Genomic DNA, 17,704 nt, shown 5'->3' with positions numbered 1-17,704 from the left:
GAAAATGCAAAGTTACATATGTTAATTACAATACTAAACAATATCAACTACAACTATAAATAATTTCAACCACAAAAAATATATTATATGAAATGTCAAGTATTACAATATGAGTTTCCAACTTAATATTGGTTGGACTACAATTTACACATGAAATATTGTTTCATCACTTTAAAACATTATCATTGTGTTGCCAAGGCAATATTGCACATGAATTCACCAACTATGAAGACTTGACCATTAGTCTCTATGTGCGCGCCTTATGTGGGATATTGTCTCTAAGGGTATCACTAGACCGATTCTCTTCTCTCTCTCTTTTTTCATTTGTCACTCCAATGTTACAGTTCTCCTCTTTCTTCAATTATTGCTTCTTAACATCAATACTAAGTTCCTTTTCTAAAAACAAAAGAATATACAATACAAAGTATAAGACATGAAAGACAATGAACACTAGAATATAAACTAAACTAGACTATAAAAGAGGTATACGACATATACCTCAACATCAACAATGTCACAACCATTTTCTCCCATCAAAGCAAGAAACTCGAACAAGTTTTCTTCACTTGGGCAATAATGGCCACTATGTGGCCAGATGACCTATATAAACAAAGAAAATAAAACATCACCATATAAAATAACACCTAAGTAACTTAGTATTCAACCTTCAGGGAAAGCTTAGGCACATTCTTGTCAACTATGTTACATGTTAAAAATATCAAGTTGTGGATAACTTGTGAAAACTAATAATCTGAGGTGTGATGTCTAATCCTTGTTGTTTTATTCGCAACAACATTTCATTATCTAACACATGAACTTGGTCAAGTATATAAACAACATGTACTAAAATAACAACATGAAATTAAACTTTTCAAATAGCCATGAAAACATGTTAACACAAAACAACTAAATAGATTTCAATCAATGAAGTGTAATACTAATTTCATCTTCAAACTTTAGTTGTTGTTTGAATGGATATGATACCAGGTATTTTCAGTTTCATATTTAAAAGACCAAAAAATAAAAAGAAACATTCAAAATACAATCAAACAATAAAGAGAGGATATCATGCAATGGACATTACAATTATAAAAAAAATTGTTTACCTGTCCACCAATGTCTTGTTTGACATTTATAAAACATTTGCTTGCCCAAAATAACCATGAGGTGAAAGAATCACAACATTAAAAACCATAGGAATCCCTACTAGAAACTCAAACAAGTTTTCTTTAGTTGGGAGATAGTAGCCACCATCTGGCTAGATGACTTGTATAAAGAAAGTAAATAAAACGTCACTATAGAAAATAACACCTTAGGAACTTAGTATTCAACCTTCAGGAAAAAACTTAGGCATAATCATGCAAACTAAGTTACATGTTTTAAGACAAGTGGTGAATTAGCATACCATATTTCCAACCCTCCATTTTTTATTGCACCAAACCTACTAACATCTAATACAAAAAAAATTTCATTATAGTGGATCAAGAAAGTTTCTACAAGAAACTTCTTAAGAATCACCTTCTCCACTCTCCACTCAAGAGGAAAATTCAATGCTCGGTAACGATGAAGATCCCCTTTTCGGCTAATATCAAGAATCATGTATATCTGCATATACAAAACAACAACGTAAGAGGAAAGTGTGTAGAAAAAAATATCTATAAAATTGAAATAGATGACAACAATGACATAATGAGAAAAAGGAATGAAAATTGAGAAACCTAATTTATTTGCATAAGGAAAAATTCAAGTAGAAATCATAAACAAATCTCAATATTTACACAAGAAAAATGTCACCCTTATTACCATTTTGTTCATACCAATGCTCCTAAACATCATCAAAAGTGTTGTTATTTTAAAGTGTACCCTCAAGAGGATGATAAAGGGAGCAATGCACATGATTTCAAACTAACAAATTTAAAACAAGAAAAAAAATAAAGTTGATCTTTCTAGGTTCCAGAAACATTCTTTAAATATTAACAACCTTCTTTTACAAAGAAAAGGTGCATTAACCAAAAGCCCAAGGAATGGATTTTTTCTTTCATAGCATCACAATTTTCTACTATAAAATTTTACCAATTAATCCTAATGTCGCTCAAAATTTTCACAAAACCATTTACTAAAGAAATTGTCTCATTAATATTTGACAAGATGAAGTTTGAAAAGTGAAAATTGATTTTGATTTGGAGTTGGTGAGACTCGGAGCTTGAACATAATTTTGTGCTTATTACGCACCCATGTTCTCATCATGGCTTATGAGGTTCACGCTAAACACTTTGATAACTTTATATTGCAATCACCATGACCTGGGACATTGCCATGATTATAATGGGGAGGGTGAATGGTAAAACCCCATTAGTTGACATATACGTACCTTGAGGAGAGTACATGTCCTACCCATTTAGGTATTGGCTCATTGAGCGTGTAAATATCAATAACATAGAAGAGTGAATGCAGGCAATGGTTGTAAGAAATGCATGTATCAATAAGAATATTATACTTAAAGTGAGATAATAATTGTATAGAAGTTACCTAGATTTCAAGAAGTCAACTTTTAGTTCTAATTAAACAAGAACCCCAATGAAACATCCTTCACTTCGAAACATATGTTTACAAAATCACATTAATAAGATATATATTTACTCACCTACCTATCATAGTGAAAAACATAAGGATAAGAAAGATGAAACTCTTCATCTAAACTAATGCCTAAATGTTGCCAGGTGGTTCTTGATTAATGTTTTTTTTCCACACTAATGTCTCTTGACATTGTGATAGAATTCTTTGTCTTGAGGAATAGGTACAGAAAATCTCCCTATACATCAACACCATGTGAATCAGTTTTATGTTGAAAAAGCTAACTACCATCTTAAGTAATTTGATTGAAAAAAAAATCTTGAGCTAACTATCTACAAACCATATAACAACTTGTAGTTTTCATATTCTACCACAACTGGCCAAACAGACAAATAGAAAATCATTGAAACATGGTATGCTATTATGACCCAATCCACCAACTTCAAGAAATATAAATAATATATAATTGAAACATTTCCACAAAGCATCAAAGTTTGATCCTACATATCGTATTGAGTTGTGCTTCCATTTATTGAAGGTCTTATGTGAAAATGTAAAACCCAAAAAGTATGATGACATTTATAATAGCATCAGAGATACAATTTTCATATCCTTTATAAATTTGGAAAAATGAATGCATGTGAACAACGGTACAAGCAGACAACTTAAATGGGAAAGCATAGAAACATGGTCCACCACTGTCCCAATCCATCAAACTCCAAGAAATAGAAAGAATAAATAATTGATTCATTTTCACAAAGCCTCAAAGTTTGATCCTACATATTTTATTGATGTGTGCTTCCATTTATTGAAGGTATTATGTGAAAATGGAAAACTCATAAGATAAGATGGAAGTTTTAATAGAACCCAAGATACAATTCCATATCCCTTTTATTATACTTTATAAATTTGAAAAAATGAATGAATGGAAAATAAAGGGGTAAGGAATATGCGAGGTAAACTACTAACTAGAGAAATTTTGGATGGTCAACCCAAGGAGAAAATCAAGGGAGGAAAGTAAAATGATATCATCTTTCAAATGATAAGTGGGAAAAAGGGGCAAATACTTGTTTTTTGAATAAATTAATACATTGCATACAAAATCCTACAACTTATGAACAACTTGGGCTATTTTGCATGGTGTTTCAGGGATGGGGGTGAGGGGAAGGGTTTCAAGGATGGCTAGGAGTTAACCCCAAATTTCAATTGGACAACCAAAAATATTTTTAAAAGATAAAATTTTAAAGAAATATAAAATTTAAAAACAAAGATTCTAGAACATAGTGTTATAATATAAGTCAATAAAAGTAACTGCCATAGATAATAGATCTAATGTAACTCAAAAAAAGTAACAAGTCTTAGATAATAGATATTAAAGATCTTGTCTACATGGATGTTATAACTCTCCCAAAATAAAGAGTTGATATAGGATACACAAACCTACTAAACATGAGAGTCAAAACTATGAAGGCAATTAGTCCTCATTACAAAAACATACTACATAATATTCATGCATGCAATGCATAGATAAACTTTGTCCAGGTTTGAATGTAGAACAACTTGGTGAATATTTTTATCTGAGAATTGGAACCAAATGGGCATTATTTTCGATAGTGGTTATTCAAATGTCCTCAAAACCATCCCAACAGATCTCCCAAAACTCCCTATTTTTGGTAAGAACCATCTAGAGGATATGGGATAAGTCCCCAAAACCATAATAATACGTCTTCCAAACATCCCATTTTATGGAAATAAACATTTAGACAACGTGGGAGAGGATAACACAACCTCAAAGATGTCTCATTCAAAATAGGGAAATTCCCCTTGCAAACCCCAAGGGCAGAAAAATCCAGAGGATGCATCCCAAAGTAGGGACAAGTTCCCCTATGCAACATCGTCCTCAGTGGATAATCAACATGATACACTATACAATGATATAAGAGAGTGACACACTAACATATGAACTCACAACCAAGTGTATAAATTGACCTATATATCCACAAGTAGAATGTAAGTAAGGAAATTATTAAATCATTCCACAAATGCATGGAAGATAACATCTATCATATCTAATTAAATTTTAATACTAGAAACCCTACAATTGGAGGGCCTAAATTAAGGAACATTGGAAAATAAAACTTATAATTGGATATATCTATTGTACTTCCTACAAAATGCAAGCAGATTGTGGATTACAAATTTACAACCATGATTACATAAGAACTACTTACGGGTTTCAGGTGACCATACCCATGGCTTTGAGAGCATCCAAAGCATTCAACTGCTCCATTCTCATATTTAGACCACTCTTTTGGGTGCTTCTTGCACACTACCAACCTTAGGGATAGTTTGGACAGTGCTTACTTGCATATCCATATATGTGACACCATATGTTACTTCATCATATCCTAAGGATGAGATGATTAAACTTCACTTTAACGTAGCAACCAGATGTAACCTTGGGTTGGAAAGGGCTGGTGGAGTCCCTAAATATAAAGAGGGTAGAGTCTTTATATCTATTAGGAACTCATTTTCTTTCTACACTACCTCCCACCACTCTTCTTCTAGTAAATTCAAGTTGAAACAACCCTCTACTTGTTTCCTTGCTACCACAATTGCACAAGAATTGATCTTGTGGAAACCAACTTTCAAGAGAGAATTAGTTCTAATAATTCTACAAATTTTGAACCAAAGTTTAACCTTGCATGCATTATATGGTTCTAGAATTCCCTAATACATCGACATAGCTAGATTGGTACTCGCAGAGTGCATCGACCACAAAAGTAGTGTACTTAAGAAGCCACAATATACATATGCTACAAAAATAAGATATAATTAATAAAGGAAATAACATAAAACAAAAGGACAACCTAACCCCTTATTGATTAATATCTTTATTTGAGCTTGTGAAATGCAATCTAGAGGTTGTAGTCTCTCAACAATTCATATTATTTTAGACTAGCATGATCAAACTGCCAATCAGTCTTAGACTTCCCTAAACATGAGCTGGTATTCATTTTATTCTTCTTCTTTTAGTTCATTGGAGTTGAACCCCTTATTATATTGTAGAGTTGGAGTTGAACCTTCTATCCTGTTTCATAATTGGAGTTGAACCTTCTCTTCTCCCATTGAAAATTGTTGGAACTAAACTCTCTTTAGTTAATTCACTAGATTTACAATTGACCCTCAAACTATTAATTTCACGTGGTAGTCCAACAATCTTAGTGGCACTTCACCTCCTCCTGAGTTGTCTCAATGAATTCCCAGGGGTAGTGCATGGTGAATCTCCCTTTGACAGTCCCAATAACTTCCCATGCATTTGTCTTTAGCATTCCGTAGCAATGCATCAATTCTATAGAAATGCGTGAATTTTGTGGCAATGCATGGATCCACAAAAGTTTTGTAGCAGTGGAAAATTATTTATTACTCCTACTAATAAAATAAACTAAACAAGAAGAAATGCAGATCAGAAGATAATATTTTGATACTTACATGAGCCCAAGGATGCTAACTTTATGTGGGATCAACACCTCTAACAATGATTCTCACATTATCCTGTTCATCTTTCAACTCATCCTACTGGATTTGGGCTTTGATTACCATTCGTCTTCACAGTGATCATTCACATCATTCTAAATCCAAAATTCCTCATGCTTCTCCTTTCCCAGTTCAAATGGTTTCCCCTCTGGGATGTTTTTGGAGTTGCTCTAATATCAAAACTGATGCAATTTTTTGACTGTACACTAGAAAAATTTGGAACTGACTCCAAATGGTTGTGGATCCTTTGGCTTTTATACGCACATATCTGCAAAACTGATGAAGACACCTTCGGTCTGCACATGTGTAGATTTACAAACCCTGTTATAGTTCATAGGTAATTCCAATAATACTTCTCATGATCTGAAAAGGTGTTATTAGCAACTAAGTAATATATTCTGCCACACAACGTTATAATTGGAGGAATCAAGAGAGATTTAATACCTAATTCTAGCATATCATACATGAACATGAATACACAACTTGTGGCATCACTTTATTTATTAGCTCCTCCTCTAATCTTTAATGCAACACACAGGTCCAAACCATGGCTTTTGGCCAATGATTAATGCCATAGGAATACTGGTGAGCACCAATATTGCAGCAATAATGTTGCAACTCCTAAGCTGCCTACTTTACTCTTATCAACCCGGTAGTTCATAACAAACATGGAAGCGTCGGTGCTGTATGCACAAGTACTAGTTCTCACTGCAGGTTGTCACTTGGTCAGTCAGTGCAAGATCACTAGGAGCTCAAGCCAACTTCTATGGATTCCAAAAGAAGTTCTATATATGATGAAAGGAAAGAAAGATTACTCTACAAATGCTACTCTAACTGCAGAAAGGAGAAAGACTAAAATGTAAAGCAAACCTAGTAAACCCTAATTAACCAACTAATCCTACTTTTGCAGAAAGCACTATGAAAACCATGAAAGGAATGCCATTACCTACTCAAGGAAGTAAAAAACATCTAACTAAGCTATTTCTGGAAGTAAATAAGAAAAAAACATCTTTTTGGATTTTTATGTATTTTTATGTGAATTTGACATGCATGTAATTTATTGTGTGTGAATGTGGTAGCGAATAGGTGGCGTTGGAGGGTGGCTTTGGGACTTGAGAGGATGTAGGATGGTGTGGATGGGTCCTAGGAGGTCTCAGGTGGCCTTCTGGAGGCTTTCCCACACTCAGCCTTCAAAAGAAAGCCTACAGGAAAATCTACAGGAGGACACAGGAAATCTACAGGAGGAAAACAGGGCAACTACAGGAGGCCTACAGGAGGAGGCCGAGAGCAGTTTTCACTATTTTGAGGGTGTGAGAGTGGGTGGCAATGAAAGATGAAGGTTGGAATTAGGTGTTAGGGCACCTAAGGTCTACCATGAATCACCGGGAGAGAGGAAGATGATTGGGTTTTCTCAAGGAGAGAGGAAGAAGTTCTATGGAAAATGCAGGAAAATAAGGTAGAATTGAGGTGAGGTTTGGGCGACTTGTAGGGCATGGATCAGATGGAGGATGTGATGGATGATAAGCTAGCCTACTGCAAGAAGAGATCTGCTACAAGGGAACTGACATTCAACCAATAAGATCAAGCAAGCAATGAAATGAGTGCATCTCAAAAAACAGAGTTTTGCATCAAAATAGTCTAAACTATGATCTATGAAAGGAAATGCTGAGAAATGCTGCAAAAAAGGAAAGCATGAAAGAATACTATTGCAAGTAAAGAAGTGAGCATGATGAAGAAGATCTGAAGAAAAAAAAAACTGGACTATTAACCTACTAAAAAGCTGCAAACACTAGAACTCCTATGAAGGAGGAAAATCTGTGTTTTTGGGGTAGCAAGAGGGTCTTTGCCTCAAATCATGGTCCCAAAGGGAGGAAGAGAGGCCAAGGCACTATTTCTAGCCTTTTGAATCTTCTCTTTATCACTACTTAACCTACTATAGAAAGCACAAATGGAAGCAAACTACTGAATCATCAAAAGCAACCTATTCTTAACCATAAAAGAAATACATCTAACAGCAACTGAATCTACAAACTGAAATAAAATATACAAATACAAGTAAAGAGGAGCTTGGCTACTTGGATTGGGCCCTAACCTAAGAGCTTCAGCCCTTTGAGGTAACTCAGTGCTAGCTCAAAAAGGATTCCATCTTTATTATCAAAACAATAGCAAGATTACATGAAACTGTCACAAAATAATAAGCTCGAAGTTGGAGCAGAGTTTACATAAGAAAAAATCCAACAAAAATCTGACCCTAGTGAGGCCCTAGGCCTCTCTACTTATACAAATGAAGCTACCAACAGCTTCCTTAAAATCAGGGAGGCTTGGCTCCCAAAACTCGAGATAATCATCAGTCATCCTCCACTTGCTCGGCTGCCTTCTAGTGCATGATTCGGCTGCTTGTACTCCGAGCTGAATGAAGGGGAATTCGAAGTGAGGAGTAATAAATGAGGGGGATTCCCTCCTATAAGTCCTCTCCTTTGTCCACTTCAAGTTATTGTTGCCATTTGTCCACTGGATCCTTGACTTTGACCTCGAAATTCATCAATAATCTGCATTAAACACATGTTAGACCACATGGCATCATAACTAACTCAACTCACTCCATAAGCATAAATATAATCAAAAAATAATAAAATAAGCTAAGAGAATGGTTGATTTAACTAGGTAAGGAGGTAAAATGAGCCCATATAATTACCCATTTATGAGGCTCATCATCACCCCCTACTGAAGGTGTTGCTCATCCTCTGAGCAACTTAGTCCATCTCCTCATCTTTTATGGCCCTGGTGGCCTCCCTAGCATCCCAAGCTTCTGATGTGGTCTGCTCTTCTTTGTCATAGAATCCTACCTTCCTTTCTATCTCTTCCCACTACTCCTCCTCTTCTTCTTCTCTTCTGCCTTCCAGCATGCCTAACAACAGTGGGGGACTCAGTTTGAGGCCAATCCAGTTGACCTTCAGCCTCTGCATGGAGCGCTTGTACATTGGCACTCTTCTTAATGCCTCCTTCAGCCTCATGGGGGAATGATATTTCTTGATCTATAGATTGTGTGGTAAGGTGTTCCATCTCCTCATGCATGCATGCACATAGTCATCCCCAAGTAGCCTTTGCATATCCTCAAAGTGTGCAATGGCTTGTGCCTAATTGTTTAGATATCTAGGGGTAATCTGAGGATCATTGGAAAGTAGGTTGTGTGTGCTGATGAGTGCCACAGGATCTGATGGCTCAGCTCTTATCATTAATGGCTCATTCTGCTCTTTTATCATCAATCTTTTTATTTCTACTGCCCTCAACTCTTCATGGTTCATCCATGAGGCCATGGCCATTAGTTGCAAGTCCCCCAGCCTAGCATTGGGGTCCCACACATTCATGTCTATGAGGGCCATGTTATGTAGGTAGAATTCTGCCATCTTTGCCTTATCCTCTGACATGCTTTGGTCACACAGATCCATAAACTACCTATAATCTTGGAAAGGCATTGTGCCTCTTTGTGCCAGAGTCTTTATCTAGAATTGTAACCATTGGTCCTTGAGATATAGGCCATAGGATTTTGCTGGTGTTCTACATTGCAATGCCTCCATGGATAAGCTGGCCATGCATGCCAATTGAGTCTCTTTCTCTTGCAGTTGCCTCCTTAACAATTCATTTTCAGTTTCAAGGTGGCTTCTTGTAATTGCTTCCCTATCTCTGAGAGCACTCAACTCTCTGCCCATTTCTCTGAGTTTGTTTTCCATATGGCCAATATCCTCAACTCCTTTGGATTTGGCTATTTGCATCCACCTATGTGTTCTTATTCTTTCTTTCTCTAATTCAAAGAATAGTGGAATTGCAAATTTTTGTGGGATTATCCTTCCTCCCTCAAGTAGATTGTAATAGGAGGCAAGACTAGGCTGGGGATCAGGTTCTTGTAGCTCTGTTGCTTCCTCCTTTACCTGTGGTTGTCCTTCCATCCTTTTCTCAAGCTTTTGGGTCTCTTGTAGTTTTGACAGTGTCTCCTGTAGAATTGTCTGAGCCTCCTATAGGACTATTTTTGGGTCTTGTAGTACTACCTTTTCCTTCCATGTGGAAGATCTAGGAGTCCCCCTTTCATATGTGATAGGTGTCTTGGAAGGGGATTCTTTCCCCTTGGCAGAGGGTGAATCTTCAATTGTAATTGGCATTTTTGAAGAGGGCTAAGGTTTGCCTGTTTTGATTCTTGTGCTCTTCCTAGCCCTGAAATACATGGAGGCCTGTCTTTTCCTCTTTTGCTTTGGCTTGATTGGTGTATTGAGGGTAGTGAGGGTAGCTGCTACCTCCCTTTCCAAAGTCTCAGGGGACCCTTCTCCTTGTTCTACCTTTTCTGCCTCTTTTTCTCCTTCTTCTGTCTCTTTTTCTATCTCTTTTTGCTCTGTTTCTTCCTGCTATGTTTCTTCAGCTTTCTCCTCCTCTATTTTAGTTTCTTCCTCCTTCCTTTCTTGTTCTGCTAAGTCACCAGTGACTTCACCTTCTCCCCCTTGCTACTCTTCCTCCTCACTGCCAGTAGGACTAACATCATAGGTTAGGGCCTTTATGTCATCCTCAGCTGTCATGTTTCGGAAGACTTCCCATGCTATAAGGAGTGTAAATGTATGGAGGGCTTCTTCCACTAGGATTTTGATTAACCCATGGTGAACTAGCTACTCTAAATTCCCTGCTTGAACCTTAGTGCTGGAGTCAATGAGGGACTGCAGGAGGAAGTAGGGGATGCTGAGCTTCTGAGGTGCTGGAGTGTCCATGCCATACCTTAATTCATGGAGGATTCTAAAGTGATAACCATAGACAATGATGTACCTCCCCTCACAAGAAATGTATTTGATTATTTGATAGCTAACCTCATCCCAAGGGTATGGTATGCTAGCCCTTCTAATGCCATTTTTATCCTCTACAGGGGTTTCATTGTTTTGGAAAAAGTTTTTCTTGGCAGCCTGGCCAATTGGTTTCTCATCCTTACTCCAAGGCAGCCCAAGAGGAAGGGTAGTGACCCTACTGATAAATTTAGGGGTTATCTCCATGGAAAGACCTCTAAAGGTGACAATGGCACAAGGATAATTTTAGGGGCGAATGTTCGCCCTTTGGCGAAATTAAGGGGTTTTAAATTTTTAGTGGGCGAATATTTTGTATCATAGTACATTTTTACAAATCACCTCAAATAGCCCACCTTATTTTAAGGGAGAGGGTAAAAAAGGTAAATTTAGCCCTTGTTATTAGGACTTACAACCTTCCATTCGCCCATTTTCAAGAATAGGTTTTATTTAAGTGAATCCTATGGGCCAAATACCATATTTATAAAAGAGTTATGGTAAATTAATAAAAATATAAATAAATGAGAGGTATGGTAAATAAATAAAACATTTTTTATATTTACTCCAGAAGTCACCTTATATACATGTAAGGGTGTAAACAAATAAAAATATAAGTAAAGTGGAGGTATGGTAAATAAATAAAACGTCTTTTTATACTTACTCAAAAGGTATGGTAAATAAATAAAAATATAAATAAACTAGACATATCGTAAATAAATAAAACCTCTTTTTATATTTAGTCCATAACCCTCGTTCTATTTATGAAGGCTCAAGAAAGAGGCTTTATTTAAGTGAATCCTATGGGCCAAATACCATATTTGTAAAAGAGGTATGGTAAATTAATAAAAAACATAAATAAACGAGAGGTATGGTAAACAAATAAAACATTTTTTTTATATTTACTCCATAAGTCACCTTATATTTACGAACACTCAAAAAATGGGTTATATTTAGGTGAAACCTATGGCCAAAATACTATGGGACAAATACCATGGACTAGATTGTTATTGTTGGCATTATGATTCAGGTGTTGTCCTTGATGGCAAACCCATTCAGGTGATAAATCAAGAAGGACGCAGGAAATATGTTCAGCAAGTGCGTCCCCGCAGGTATACCATACAGAACCCGCGTCCAGGGACGCAGGCCAGCCGTTCAGGAGGTGCGTCCGCCCAGTGCACTCATTTCAAGGCAGAGAAAAGCACGTGGGGGTTTCTTGTGTGGTATCTAGCCGACGGTTTTGTGTTTCTATGGTGTCGGCTCGTGGTTTTGTTCCATGTTTTGGGGAGAAGCTTGCCTATATAAAGCAAAGGAGTTCATTTGGATTAGGCATCATCTTGGTTGAATATCTTTTGGTGAGATCTAGTCCAGATCTATGAAGGCGAATCTTCTAATGGACTGTGATCTCTATGGCGCATGATCAGATCTGTGGATCTGAGTATTTGGGTTGGTTCTGAAGTCCTCATATCTTTTATATCTGAAGGGACGCAGGTTCAGTGAAGGGAAAGTGCGCCGGGACGCAGTACAGTAAAGGCTCAGGTGCGTCTCTGAGGCAAAGAACGCGGCGCGACTGTGTTATTGGGTGCGTCTCTGAAGCAAAAGACGCGGCGCGATAGTGTTTTTGGGTGCGCCGGTCGCAGCAAAGCATAGAGGAACAGTGCGTCGGCACGCAGAACAGTGGAAGGTTGACTGCGTCCAGTCGCAGGTCACAGAAAGAAAATATGCGTCCCTGTCTTAAAGATGATCTGTTGACTGTATATTTCTGTTCATAAGGTGTTCTGGGTTATTTCTGTAATTACCGATCTGATATCTGTAGTGGACTGTATCTGTTGTATACTTGCTGATCTTTTGATTCTTCATGAAAAGAAGTAGGGGGTTGTAGCTCCCTTCCAGGAGAGACTGGAAAACGAGAGAGAGTTGTAGCTCTCTGCAGGTTGCAGCCTGCGTGCTGGTAAAGGACTGCACCAGTACAAAATCATTGTAAAAAGAATTTCTTGAAAGAAGATAGAGACATATTGCAGCAGGTGGTTTTCTCCCGCATTGGGTTTCCACCTTACATCTTGTGTTCTTTGGTGTGACTGTCTATTTTCCTTATTCATGCTCATTATTTTATGGTACTGATATGCAAGAATAATTCAAAAGATCAAATAAGGAAGATTTGGTAAATTGCTTGATAATACTGATTCACCCCCCTCTCAGTATTATTTCCAACAATTGGTATCAGAGCAGGTCCTTCAGAAAAGCTTGATCGCTTGAAGGTAGATCGTTCATCATGAGCAACTACGAGAGAGAAGCATCAATCAGGCCACCAGTTTTTGATGGGACAAACTTCAATTATTGGAAGGTAAGAGTTACTGCATATCTTCAATCTCTTGGTACTGAAGTTTGGGACATTGTAGAAACAAGCTATGCTTTTCCTTCAGCTACTCCTACAGATCCAGCTGAGAAAAAGAAGTATGAAACAAATGCAAAAGCAGTCAGTACTCTATTAGGAAGTATATCCCAAACAGAATTCATGAAGGTAATGCATTTCAAATCAGCAAAAGAAATATGGGACAAAATGATCACAAGCTATGAAGGAGATGAACAGGTAAAACAAGCCAAACTTCAAACTCTCAGAATTCAATATGAGACTCTCAAGATGTATAATGATGAAAGTGTGGCTAATTATTTTCTTTGGGTAGATGAGATTGTAAATTGTATGAAAATTTTGGGTGAAGAAGTAAAGGAGTCTCTAGTAGTTCAAAAGATTCTAAGATCATTATCCCCCAAGTTTGAATCCAAAGTATCTGCAATAGAAGAAAAAGAAAATCTCCGTGTTCTTACTATGTCTCAGCTACATGGAATTCTAACTGCTTCTGAAATGAGAAAGGGAGGACCATCAGACAGAAGGGAGGCTGCTTTTAAAGCATCGGGCAAAGAAGATTACTATGAAGCAAGCCATGATCCAGAAGAAGAGGAAGAAGAATCAAATTTTGTCAGAAATCTTCAAAGAGGTTCTGGAAGGTTCAGAGGTAAGCTACCTTTCAAATGCTTTGCTTGTGGAAGAGTAGGTCATTATGCTGCAAAATGCTCTTATAAGGATAAAGGAAAGGAACCAGTTAGATGGAACAAGAAACAAAGCGCAAATAAGAAAAGCTACTACACCCATGAAGATAGTGATGGCTTATCAAACAGTGATGAAGATGAACAAGGTAATAAATATAGGTTGTTAATGGCATTTGAAGATGATGATTATGAGGATGCTATAGATGTGGATAACCTTTATGATGAAATTACTAGACTCAAGAGATGCATAGAAGAAAAGAACATGATTATTGATACTCTACAATTCCAAATTGATGAAAAGGAAAAACATCTTGAAAAATTAGAAGGTGAAATTGTTGGTCTTAGAAAAGAAATTGAGAAAACAAAAACTATTAATCTCAAGTTTGTCAAAGGATCTGAAACTTTGGATGAGATTATCAGTGTGCAGCGGTCTCCACTAAATAAGACAGGTTTGGGCTATAATGGAGAAACTTCTCAAGCATCCACTTCAAAAAGTTATCTTGATGCAGCAAGAAGAAATGAGCAAGAGCACAAGGAAGATCATCAGGTAAAGCAGGGACAAATGTCAAGCAGAAACTATCAGGGGCAATCCAGCTTAAGGGTGAACAAAAGCCACAACCAGCCACAGGTAAAATCTTCTCAATTTGGTTCAAGAATAGATGAAAATAGAAATTACAATCAGTTGGCTGGTAGATCCAATAATCGCAGAAGCTTCTTCAATGGACAATGCTTTTCTTGCCATAACTTTGGTCACAAAGCAGCTCAATGTGTTGCGTATAAAACAATCATGACTAGAGAAGCTCAAAAACAAAGAAGTATGACAGGGATTACAAAAAGGACCTATAACAACTTTTCAGCTCTTGAAAATGAAGTTGAATGTTCTATTTGCAATAATTTTGGACATAAAGACTTTGAATGCAGAAGCAGGTTTCCGGAAAGAAAGGTACAAGAGCAGAAAAAGGAACAAGCCTCAGACGCCAAAACATGGAGAATAAAGGAACCTCAAACAGAAAGATGTGGGATAGCATTTTATGCAGAAGGACAAGAAAATCTATGGTACATTGACAGTGGATGTTCGAAGCATATGACAGGTGATAAAGAAAAACTTGAGTCTTATTCTAATTTAGAAAAGGGAAAGAAAGTCTCTTTTGGAAATGATACTCCTGCAACTATAAAAGGAAAAGGTATTGCTCCTTTAAAAGAAGATGTTAAGGCTGGAAATGTTTTGTTTGTTGATGGATTGAAGCATAATCTACTAAGTGTCAGCCAGATGTGTGATCAAAGAACCGAGGTTATATTCAAATCAAATGGATGCCTTGTTCGTGATCTTGATACAGGTAAAACAGTTCTCAAAGGAAAGAGAACTCCAAATAATCTATACATATTTGATGAAGGACAGCAACAATGCTATCTAAGCAAGAATGAAGAGCACTGGTTATGGCATCGAAGGTTGGGACATCTAAGCTTCTCACAAATAAGGAAAGCTTGCAAATATCAGGCAGTTCGCGATCTTCTAGATATCAAAATTCCTGACAACACCATATGCAGATCATGTCAGTTTGGAAAACAAACCAGAACTAACTTTCCAGAGAAAGAAGGATCAGCCAGCATGCCTCTTGAGCTAGTACATACAGATGTATGTGGACCATTCAGAAAAAGAACACCTAGAGGAGAGGAATACTTGATATTATTTATTGACGATTTCTCCAGGTTTGTTTGGTTAGGACTTATGAAGCACAAAGATGAAGCATTCGAAAAATTCAAAACCTTCAAAGCCTTGGCTGAAAATGAATCAGGTCACAAAATTAAGTGCCTCAGATCTGACAGAGGTGGGGAATTTACTTCAAATGAATTTTTCGATTTCTGTGATGAACATGGGATAAGGAGAGAATTCTCTACAGCTAGAACGCCTCAGCAAAATGGAGTTGTTGAAAGAATGAACAGAACAATCCAACAAATGGCTCGTGCTATGCTTGATGAATCAGGAACCCCCGCAACCTTCTGGGGTGAGGCTGCACATACTGCGGTTATTATTCTCAACAAGACAAATGTCCGGGTGAACAGCACTCAAACCCCTCATGAGCTCTGGAGTGGTAAAACTCCTTCGGTAAAGCACTTCAAAATATTTGGGAGCAAATGCTATATCAAGAATACTGAGGAGCAGCTTGGCAAACTTGATCCTAGAGCAGATGAAGGCATTCTTCTTGGCTATTCTCCACATAGCAAAGCATACAAATGCTACAATAAAAGACTTGGCAGAATTGTTGACAGCATTGATGTAGTGGTTGATGAAAAGGGATATATTCCTAGGCAAATACATCGTGAAGACATCGAAGAAGATGAGAGCTACCCTCAAAGACAGAATGATGAAGAAGAAGAACCTCAAGAAGAATCTCAAGAAGAACCTCACGAAGAAGTAGAAGAACGGACAAGAATAGAAGAAAAGACTCCATCCAGATATGTTCAGAAGAACCATCCAGAATCTCAGATCATGGGACAAAAAGAAGCAGGTATACAAACTAGAAGAACAATTGCAGAAGCTTCAAGCTATTTGGCATTACTTTCCTCCACCGAACCACAAAATGTGAAAGAGGCATGCAAAGATGAATGTTGGGTGAAAGCAATGGATGAAGAACTTGAGCAAATCGAAAAGAACAACACTTGGGAGCTGGTTCCTAGACCAAAAGATAAGAATGTTATTGGAACAAAATGGGTCTTCAAAAATAAATTGAATGAAAATGGAGAAGTAATTAGAAACAAAGCCAGACTCGTTTGTAAAGGGTATGCGCAGCAAGAAGGAATAGACTTTGAAGAAACTTTTGCTCCTGTTGCAAGACTTGAGGCCATCCGAATGTTCCTTGCTCTCTCAAGTTTTCAGAATTTCAAAGTATTTCAAATGGATGTGAAATCAGCCTTTTTGAATGGAGACTTGGAAGAAGAAGTGTACATTGAACAGCCAGATGGGTTCATTCTTGGAAATGATCCAAATCTTGTATGCCGATTGAAAAAGGCTCTCTATGGTCTCAAACAAGCTCCAAGGGCTTGGTACTACCGGTTGGACAAATATCTTCATCAACAAGGTTTCTTAAAAGGTTCAGCAGATAGCAATCTGTATATAAAAGTTGAAAATGACAAATTGCTAATACTTGTTGTGTATGTAGATGACATTATTTTTGGCAGTAATGAAGAAGCTATGAGTCAAAGCTTTGCCTCAGTCATGCAGAAAGAATTTGAAATGTCCTTGCTAGGAGAACTGACATATTTCCTTGGTTTGCAAATCCAACAGAAGGAAGGAGGAATCTTTTTATCTCAAACCAAGTATCTCAAGCAGATTTTGAAGAAATATGGCATGGAAGATGCAAAACCAGTATGTACACCCATGGTCACAGGATGTAGTCTCAGTGCAAATGATGAATCTGCAGCAGTACATCAACCAACCTACAGATCTATGATTGGAAGTTTACTATATTTGACAGGTACCCGACCAGACATCATGCATGCAGTTGGAATAGTTGGAAGATTTCAGGCAAATCCGAAGGAGACTCATCTTCAAGCAGTGAAGAGAATTTTCAAATATCTTCAAGGGACTCAAAATTATGGCTTATGGTATCCTAGAGATACAGATCTTACTCTTCATGCCTATACAGATGCAGATTGGGCCGGAAGCGTGGATGACAGGAAAAGCACAAGTGGTGGTGCGTTCTTTATGGGTCCCAGACTGGTCTCTTGGT

General features: G+C 37.2%; 1 protein-coding gene across 1 annotated transcript in view; it reads right to left on the bottom strand.

Annotated features, from left to right (window-relative positions):
• The window catches only part of LOC149223887 (uncharacterized), a 68,073-nt gene that overhangs the window by 22,621 nt on the left and 27,748 nt on the right, over positions 1-17,704 (bottom strand). Inside the window, exons 2-3 of the mRNA XM_089388029.1 lie at positions 1,519-1,605; positions 499-600 (exon numbers count right to left, since the gene is read on the bottom strand). Of these exons, the coding sequence (XP_089244155.1) occupies positions 499-600; positions 1,519-1,605 (189 nt within the window). The remainder of the gene's footprint in view (positions 1-498; positions 601-1,518; positions 1,606-17,704) is intronic.

Source organism: Pinus tabuliformis, chromosome Q (assembly GCF_031772625.1).
Source record: "Pinus tabuliformis cultivar Carrire ecotype Pingquan chromosome Q, CPIR1, whole genome shotgun sequence".
In the NCBI taxonomy this organism is placed as follows: Eukaryota; Viridiplantae; Streptophyta; class Pinopsida; order Pinales; family Pinaceae; genus Pinus; species Pinus tabuliformis.
Note: the sequence above shows the minus strand (reverse complement) of the source record. Positions and strands in the feature narration are given on the sequence as shown.